The following is a 10321-nucleotide window of genomic DNA, read 5'->3' as shown; positions in this document are numbered from 1 at the left end:
ATTCATTGAATTGGCAGCCAGGCAATGAGCTATGGGATATCTGACCACCTGCTCTCACTAGATAGAAGTCCTGACTTTTCCACTGTATAAATTAGAAGCTCTGAATAGAAATAGGAGATTATGGTGGGTTAATATCCTGATAGGCCCTATCCAACTACTTCTACTTTACTGTGCAGACTACCTCCCACATAACCATGTAAGTGGGCAGGCTTTCTTTGAGAAATGTGAGCAAATACTTGGAAAAGAAAGAAGATGCAACTGCAATATTAAAAGTCCATGCACTGTCCATTTGCATATGACTCATTCCCTTTCTTCAAAATTCACTCTACAATAGACTTTGCTTATTTATTAAGCTTAAATTTGATACGACTCTTATAGGTTTACTTCTTCTCCCCACCAACATAACAGACAATTATGACTGGTCAAATTCACTTTCTGAGTTCTGCCGGCCCAAGCCTCTGGCACTGTTGATATCTCATGCCACAGGAGCATGTTAATGACTACTGGACTCAAGAGTTCTGAGGACACTTTAAATTCACTTTATGAGTAGTGCTAGGAGTTTCTCCGAGCCCACTCATAAATGGGTAGGGTGTGAGGCCAGGAGGTCTAGACTACCTGCCCCACTTGTGGGCAGTTTTTATTTCTTTTATATATTGGGATTTTTCATATTTTTTTTTCAGTACAAAGAGTTCAATTGATTTTTGAGGGTTTGAAAATGGCTGGTGTTAGACTCAGGGGTCCATAAGGGGAATCAGACTTGGTTAGGAGGCTAGAACCTGTCACTTAGTGTGGCAGGAGGGAAAATATTCAATATTTCTCCTCTCCAGTACTAGTCTCTGTGCTGTCTACTTCACAGGCATCTGTTATGTTGAAACACCGCTAGGAGCATGGGAGGCATCAGGGCAAAGCCTAGGTTCTACAGCAGCTTCCTTCAGCCAGAGGTCGCGCCTCCACAACCTTCCTCATGCCCCCTCACACCGCGTTGACCCCTCACCCGGAAGTTGACCCCACAGGCTGAGTCATCCACTCCGCACTCCAGGTCTTCAAACCGCAGGCAGTGACATCGATTCCACCCGCCAAATTATGGATCCCTCAGGCCTAGGGTCGGGCGCCACAGCCCTAGATTTTGACTTTCCTGGCCAGGATTATTTCTCCATTAGTTGTGAGTTCGACTCTCTCTACCAAGAATTGGACTTGGACTCTGTTAACGAAGATCATCTTTCTCAGTCAATGACAGGCACCATGACAGAGACCTCTGAGGGCACATATGAACCCCATCTGACTACTGAACCAGAGGATCTCACAGAGGCTGAGCAAAAGGAGCTCAAATTTGAACTTGCTAAATTGGAAGCTGAAATTGTAACCCTACGCCATGTGCTGGCAGCCAAAGAAAGACGCTGCCTGGAGCTCAAGAGGAAACTGGGCCTCACAGCCTCGGTGGGGCTGAAGCAGAATCTGTCCAAGAACTGGCACGAAGTTCAGGTCTCTAACGCCTACATGAAACAAAAGACCTCAGCTGCCCTGTCCACCATGGGCTCTGCCATCTGCAGGAAGCTTGGAGACATGAAGAAGTCGGCCACCTTCAGATCCTTTGAAGGTCTGGTGGAGACAATCAAGTCCAAAGTTGCAGGTGGCAGAGAGCTTGGCAATGACTCCCTTCCTTCTTCAGCGGGGTGTGGGGAAGATCCTCCCCTAGTTTCAGGGAGTGGTAATGATCCACTTCCGGGCAGTGGAGATGATCCAGTAATGAGAACTGGGGATGATCCTCTTTCCTTTCTGGAGCAGGAATGAGCCCCTTGGAAACCTTGCCTGGCCACCTACCTCACCAGTGCAAGAACTCTCCTCCCGAAACACAACTGCAACTCTTCCCATCAAAACAAGCAACCTAACCACAGTGGTAAAGTTAATTCAGGAAATGGACAGTGTCTGGTTTTGAGAGGAGTAATGCCCATTTTTGAACAGATATCTGCTGCTGTTGAAATAGAAAATCCAAAGTTTTGTACCTGATTATTTTACACTAAAGTTTATATATGAAATGGATCACTATACAAGCCTTCCTGGGGTTGCATTTAGATGGACAAGACAATAGCTCTAGAGGGGTCCAAGACCAAAGCCCAAACTTTTTTTTGGAAAACAAGTCTCATTAGAAGGCAAAGTAGGTTTCTGCTTAAAACTGAGAAGAGATGTAAAGTAAGCTATAAATTTATTTCCTCCTCATCTCCTTCCTTCACAAAATCCCAGAAGGAAACTTGAACGCTTCGGCTGGTGTATGATATTTAATTTTAAAAAGATCATCAGGAAAACACATTTTTCTCTGAGACCCTCAGAAAAGGGAAAAATATTAGACTAATTGTTACATAATACTATGACTTTTATAAAATTTGATTTTTTTTAAGCTTAGAAGCTTTAGCTCCTAAGCAAAATAACTTTAGCTTCAGTCTAAGAGATCGTTAATTACTTTGGATTCAAGTGGTAATTGCAACCTGACTTTGCCTTATGCTTTGTTATTTTTTTATATGGCAAAATTAAGGTTTTAACGTTTAACCCTATAGTGGCATGTCTCTGACACAGCAGCATACCACCTAAAAGGAAGAAAGTGGCTTCTCAGTTCTGCAGCAATTCCTAGCTACCACCTCCACTGAAGGGCTGGAGGGAAAACAACATAGTAAAATTCAAGAAAGATAAACCCCTCTCTTAAGCAACACTTAAACCAGAATACCCATACCCTGTAATGCTGACCGTTATGCCTTTGAATGGGCATAACTAACTGATTATACATCATTTGGTCACCTTGACTCCACTCCTGCCCTTGTTTATAAATAACCTCAACTGAAAGGAAACAGAATCCAACCCTTGGTGTGTCTAGATAGTAGGAACCTGGTTGGGTTTGTCTGAACTTTCTCATATCTGATTTTTACAAGAGCTATGATGTTTTTTTGTTTTGTTTTTGTTTTCCATTTTCAAAATGCCAGGATCTGCCAGCTTCTTTCATTCCTCCAGTCACACTGCCTGAGATAGAAGTTTGTTTCTTAATGGTTTTCAGGAGGGGGACCAGGACATTTATTTGCAGGTATACATTGATAATGTCTCACTGACTAAAAGTAGTCCCTTCAGTCTAAGGAGGTAATCCTGTTTTGATTTTTGAATGTTGCCCCTATGTTCCTTTGTTTTTTCTATTAGCAAATCCAAATACCACTATAAATGCAAAAGCACTTAATAAACAATAAAGTCACTGACATATCCCAACCCTCCACAGATTTCTGAAGACAAAGTTTTTCTTGAATAAAAACAAGATGTTCAATTATTTTATGTTTGTTTTTTAATTTGTTGTGTTTTTCAACCAAAATGGTTTTCTTTGCTGAAGAACTAGAGACAAACTTCCAGCATGCATAAAGCCAAAACAGTCCGACAGGCGGACATGACCCCATATTGCAGAATACCTTGTGTTTGGGAGAAAACCTCATCATGGGCTGACATCATCAGCCAAACTCAGAATATACTCAATTTTATTTAATAACTCAAACAAGTACAGTAACAGTTTCTTCTAATGAATCCTCAGCTCACTAAGAGCAGTAAAGAATATATCTATTTTTGTACACCATTGTATTCTCATGCCTGGCTTAGGGTAGATATTCATTGAATACTTGTTGAATTAGTGAATCTATATCATATACTTCAGATATCAAGTGTTTGATTCAAGAGATTATCAACAGCATGAACTGGTTGACAAGTTTCTCAAGCTTCTAAACAAAGCATTTACTTCTCTATTCAAAGGAAATTTGAGACCTTACTCTGTGTCAGGCATTGTGCCAGGCTCTGAGGGACAGAAATTAATTAGACATTGTGCATGCTCTCTAAAAACAAATTTTCAAGTTGTTATGGTTCACTTCAGTAGGTGCTAAAACAGAGAAAGTCTATGGGAAAAGGGTGTTCATCTCTGCCTTGGTAGGTCAAAAAATATCATAGAGACAGAAAATCTTAGGGGACTAAGTAGGAATTTGATATACAGTTAAAAGTAGAACATTCCAGACAATAGCCAGAGGAACTAAGTCATGAAGGAATGCAATAGGATGTCATGTTTCAAGTAATATCTAAATAAACCATTGTGGTTAGAGAGAAAAGGGTAAGTGGTGAGAGATAAGGATGGAGAGATAAGCAAGATCACAAATAGTCTTATATGCTAAATCATACATTAGTATTAATCCTGTAGGAAATGGGAAGGAATTGAACATATTTAAATCAAATTTTTGTTTTTGATAGATCACTCTGGTCACCATAGAAATAGATTCAGACCTATGTAAGAGGTAGAATCCCCAAGACTTAGTTAGAAAACAACAGCATGGGCAAGAAGGATGGATAGATTTGTGAGTTGATAAGAATATAGAATTGAAAAGACTTGATACTAACAATGCTGGAGCTGCACATTCATTTTGTTTTGGCTTTTTTACTGGATTCCAGCATACCTGCAGCAATAGCAATGGACAACAAATAAATGCCTCCGTGAGCAGGTGGACTCTGAATTAAAGGTTTCCTCCACATCTCCTTTCTTTCACTTGCTTCTACTTTTCTGATGCATTGCTTACTCTCATTCGATAGACTATCTACCTTCACACTTAGATCAACTCTGCTCATCTAGTCCTATTTGCATTTTGTAGCCTAACTTCAGTGTATTTAACTTTAACTTGGCCACATCAGGATATAATTTCCGATAATTCTTGGAATATGTGAACCCCTCAAAGTCATTCCATGCCCAGGTCTGGCTCAACCCCTGAGAACCACTAGCTGGGAGGGATATTGGAAAAAAATTCCCCGAATCTCCCAATTTTCTTAGTCTTCCATCACCCAGATGAGTGAAGGAGAGAGATGGAAGGTAGAGACAAGGGTTGAAAGTTCTAATTCCCACAGAGACACTCTCAGGCAACTGACAAGGAAAGGAGATGAGTACCAAGCCCTTATTTATTAGCATCATAACATGCCCCATCATGTTGCTATCATCACCTCCAGAGAAACTGACCAGCAACTTCCAGAGGCTACCTTTCTTCTAAGCTCCAGACTTGAGAGAAACTATATTACATACCTGCTTGCATGGACTGAAAAGAGTTAAGTGATTAGTGATCCAGAACTATATAGCTCTTCTTATAGTGCTCCACAATGTGCTTGATAGCCCTACCCATGAAGAGGACAATGAAGTCATTTGTTGATACTGTTAGGGAATGAGTTCAGTTACACCTGTGCCACGGAAATTCAGTTCTTAACCATAAACTCCAATATAAGAAAAAAAATGAGCTTTGGCTCACGTTGCTCAGTGGATTGAGCATGGGCTGAAAACCTAAGGGTCTCCAGTTCTATTCCCAGTCAGGACATGTGCCTGAGTTGTGAGCCAGGTCCCCAGTGGGGGCCATGTGAGAGACAACCACACATTGGTGTTTCTCTCCCTCTCTTTCTTCCTCCCTTCCTCTCTCTCTAAAAATAAATAAACAAAACCTTTAAAAAACTTCAAAAAAAATGAGTGCCACTCTATTAAAACTATGGGTCCTCAATATAGTCATCATTTTAAACCATGTCCCACTCATACCAGATTCATTGATGGGAGGCTTGGTGATGGCACAGCTTCCAGTGCCTACAGGCTTATTCACATAAGCCAAATGATAAGTGAAAGAATGCCTTCCAGATGATGCATCTTGGCTGGCCAGTATGAATATATCAATATGTCACTCATCTCCCAGAAATTACTAAGCAAGTCACTAAAACAGTCAAAAATGTCTGACAATTCCTGAGAGTTCACCAGGTAATTTAAAGGTTCATTTTCAAGTTATCTATACTACCACTGAAATAATTGACCACCTAACAAGGGAAGTGGATTCTTCTGGAAGTTAAAGGTTTTGATCACCTCAACCCAAGTCATGGACACCTGGCCTCACCCCCATGAGATCAACACTGATGCATCCAACATGGTGCCACATCTCAAAGAAGACCTTTCTCTTCCCTCTCCTACTCCCAATAACTTGCAGCTAATTGGAGAGGACAGAGTTATCTAACTTAGAGGAAAAATTTGTATACTTGGCTAAGCCAAACTTTCTTTCTAGAACATAAGAACTAAGAGATGAAAAAAGTCATATGGGAACTGGCCTGTAAAGTCATATACATGGGGATTTTTTGTTGTTGTTGCTGTTTTTGGACCATACCCAAGCACAGAAGGTGATCTACTAAAAGGAGACCAAAGCAGACATGCAGAGTTGCCATGGACCACCTAGACTCACCCCCTAGCCAGGGCTGAGAGCAGAATACCGTTTCAAAGAAGTGAATGTGAGCTAGGTTGTTGATACCAAAACTTGACCACCACATAAATTCTCTCTAATACTCCTCAAGCCTCATATCCATGCCGTAAAAGAGAAGAATCACCCTCATTTTTAAGGTCACAGAAATCACTCATTCCCACTAGTAAAGTTATGGGTAAGAGGGGCAGTCTGGGGAAACACTGGGAAAACTAAGGAATCACTGGCACCCTGGCCAGAGAAGAAAAGGAAACTCTATTCCTAAAATATTGTTATTCTTTTTAATTGTGAAAGAGTTTATTTGCTCGCTCAACAAATATTAAGCATCTATTATTTGCCAGGCACATTTTAGATGCTAAGGGTTTGACAGTGAGCAAAATAGACAAAAAAAATCCTTGCCATCATGGGGCTTAATTCAAAATCAAATGATAACATAACAAACACCCATGCATCCACCACACAACTTAAGAACTAGCATAGCTATTTACCAGAGACTATGATATTTTATAAAACGTCCTGGTGAAACTGATTTCTTCTTAATTATAATAGTTTGGTTTCACATCATACTTAGCTTCTCCTTTGTTTCACAGTTTAGCTTGGTAGTGTGGCTTCAGATATCCTCAAATTGACTCAGAAACTGTGTTGTAGCCCAGGCTGCCATACTTCTGACCAACTAGCTACAAAACTTTGGGTGTTCTTACCACCTTTTCAGATTCCATAATTCACTGGAATGACTTGCAGAACTCAGGAAAGCACTATACTTATGATTACAATTTTATGGTGAAGGATATAAATCAAGACTAGCCAAATGAAGAGATACAGAAAGAGACCTGGGAGGAAATCTGAAGTTTCCATGTCTTCAGGACACATTACTATCCCAGAACATCAATATATGATTACCAACCTAAGAAGCTCACTCAAGCTTCAGATGTCTAGAGTTTCTATTGGGATTTCATTACATAGGTATAATTGATTGAATCATTGGCCACATAATTGCCTCTCCAGAGGTTGGGAGGTGAGGTTGATATCATGTGGCTCACATCCCCAAACCTCTAATCACATAACCAGATCTTTTTAGCACGACCAGCTCTCACCTACCCAGGGACACATCATGAATAGCAAAGAGACTCCTATCACTCAGGGAATTCCAAATGTTTAGAGGCTTCTTCCAAGGAACCAAGACAAAGGCCAGCCAAATTCTTTATTATACAACAAAATCAGGCAATAGAAAGCTGCTCTAGCAATAGAACAATAGAAAATGGTCTCCTAAGTTGCACAAACAAGCAAAAGGTACTGTGCCTGCAAGCAATCCATTAAGTACTTCTTATTAGCTGGTCAACATTCCTTACCACCACAAAAATATCATGTAATAATTCACTGAATTGCTCTATCACACAAAATACACTGTTCCATGGCTCTTCTAGCTTTCAGACCATTATTCACTCCAAATTCCCAAAATACAGGGTCCAGAACAAATAATGCCCTTTTTTATCACAAAATCTTTTATTACAAAATCATAAGTATGTAATTCTGTAACATAATAATATTACATTCAAGCATACCATATGACATTTTAGGTAAAATGTTCAAATTAAAACTATAAATTACTACACCTATATCATTACCCCACCAACCACATTTGAGAAGGCATTACTTCTGACAGTCCTTGTATATGCTAATCATTAGTAACACCCTCATTGTTGGCACCCAGAAAATCCATAGACTACAAATGGAGAGGTATAAAATATCTTCAGATGCACCCATGACCATTAGGTTGAGACAGCACTAGAGATGGAACATCTTCTCCACTCAGCACTGCACAAAATTGGACAATGTCTCTCTTAGCATATTCAAAATCTTTATCTACCTAATGGAAGCTCACATCTAATTATTCCAATCCTTGCATATTCATCTTGCCTTCCATTGATCCTTGCTGAGCCTGGTCCATCTAGACTTTATCCACCTTCATGTGTTATCTTCCAGCCTCCAAAATCAGGGCTGGGAAGCCAGAGTGCATAGAAGTCGTAAACATCTGCAGGTTGATAACCTGGCTGCTTCTATATTTAATACCAGGGAGAAGTTATTAAGTCCAAAAAATGGTGATGGATGGCCATAAAAGAGAAGAAAGTTTTACCCTTGTGACAGTATGGATGGACCTAAGGAACATTGTGCTAAGTGAAATAAGCCAGTCAGAGAAATGCAAATACCATGATTTTATTCATATGTGGAATCTAATGAACAAACTGAACTAACAAGCAAAACACAGAGAGACTCAGAGAGCAGGATGACAGCTAAGGTGTGGGGTAGGGGATGGAGGGATTGAACAAAAAAGAAAAAGGACTCATGGACATGGACAACAGTGTGGTGATTTGGGGGGAGGGGTATATAAGGGGACCAAATGGTAATGAAAATATAATAAAATATAAGGGGGCCAAATGGTAATAAAAATATAATAAAATAATAAAAATTAAATTAATTTTTTAAAATATAAAAAAAATAAAGAAAAAAGAAAAATGGTGGTGGAAATCAGCTTCCTCTGGAGCTCTCCTGATGGCATTGGGTGGGGAGTTAAGGAAAGTGGGATGAACATTTGCATCAGCCATCCTGGACACTACCTAATTTATTCCTGGCCTGTTTTAACTCTGAATTCTTCTTCTTCCTCTAAACTCTACTCAGCCTCTGTCTGACTCAAACCCTTAGCTCTCTATACACCAAATTTTGAGTCTACCTCTGGCCCTGTGGATCTGGTATTCAAACCAAGTGTTCCAATCAAATGACTTATGTCTTTTCCTACTGGACTTTTTAAATTTTAGTTTTCCTTTTGATCTTGGACTCTGATGTTGTCTATGAAAGCTTGATAAACCCATCTGAACCTTACAGGAAAGGAATGGGCAAGCCACACATTTGGAGTCACCAAAGACTGGCTAATGTACAATGTATGTAGTTCCCAAAAAGGCAAACATTTATAGTAACAAGAGCTAACAATTAGATGTCACTTACTATGAATCAGAAACTACTCTAATGCATTATATGCTTTAATTCATTTAATCTTCACTGTAGCTCTTCAATGTAGGCTCTTTATTATTCCAATTTTATAGATTAGGAAAGCAAGATTCAAAGAGGTAGAGTAATTTTCCCCAAAATGCACAGCTAGCAAGTGGCAGAGTCATCTACAAGTTAGGAAAAGAGCTCTCACTAGAAACTAACCTTACCAGGACCTTGAACTTAAGATATCCAGCCTCCAGAACTGTGAGAAAATAAATGTCTGCTATCTAAGCCCCTCAATCTATGCTATCTTTTAATAAAATTTCCTCAAATTTTTACTCAAAAGTCACCCCTTTTAACAAACTTATGTACAGTTTTAACCATCATATCCCCATTTTTGTCTTTAGCACTATATATATATATATATATATATATATATATATATATATATATAATGGATTATATTTTTGCTATTTATCTTTCTCATTGTCTGCCTCTTCCACTCGAAATGTAAACTCCATGGAGGCAGAAATTTTGGGGTAACATTTGTTCACTACTATATCTCCAGTTTCTAATGCAGTGTCTGGCACATAGTAAGTGTTCAGTAAATAAATGACATGAGGGAAGGAAGTCCAGGAACAAACTGGGTCCTCCTCATATCTCATCAAACTCCATATGACAAGAAGGAGGCAGAACAGAGCCTGTAAGTGAAACCTGGCTTAAAATGGAGTCAGCATGATGACAAATATCAACTTCACCAAAAGATCAGGGTAGCCAGAGTCAGAAAGGCAAACTAAGTCCAAACCAAAAAGGCATCCGAAGTCACTAAAATCTTAAGGGCATTTAGGCAGACATCGACTAATTCTGTCAAATACCTGGTTGTTAAGCCTTGTGGCTTTTGCTTCTGCTTGGTTCAACAGATCATATATCTGTCTCCAGAAGGCTTTAACAGGCTTCTCACTCCTATTTTTGCACTCTGTCTTCAGCCCAGGCAGGACTGGTGATCTTAGGAATGATAAGTAAGTCTACTCAGTGCCTTCCAAAGTTCCCTCCCTAGCGCT

At 39.6% G+C, this 10321-nt stretch overlaps 1 protein-coding gene across 1 annotated transcript; it reads left to right on the top strand.

Moving 5' to 3' along the window:
- The first annotated feature begins 1215 nt into the window (after positions 1-1215).
- TPD52L3 (TPD52 like 3) lies at positions 1216-1791 on the top strand. The gene has a single exon (XM_037061392.1). The coding sequence runs from the start codon at positions 1231-1233 to the stop codon at positions 1789-1791; it is 561 nt and encodes a 186-aa protein (XP_036917287.1). The 5' UTR covers positions 1216-1230.
- The last annotated feature ends 8530 nt before the right edge of the window (positions 1792-10321 follow it).

Source organism: Sturnira hondurensis, unplaced genomic scaffold (assembly GCF_014824575.4).
Source record: "Sturnira hondurensis isolate 20B ecotype Veracruz unplaced genomic scaffold, ASM1482457v3 Scaffold0013378, whole genome shotgun sequence".
In the NCBI taxonomy this organism is placed as follows: Eukaryota; Metazoa; Chordata; class Mammalia; order Chiroptera; family Phyllostomidae; genus Sturnira; species Sturnira hondurensis.
The sequence above is the reverse complement of the archived record's forward strand: the minus strand, read 5'-3'. Positions and strand labels throughout refer to the sequence as shown.

Coding starts and splice junctions, on each gene's coding strand:
- TPD52L3 (XM_037061392.1), top strand. CDS start 1,231: ATGACAGGCACCATGACAGAGACCTCTGAGGGCACATATGAACCCCAT.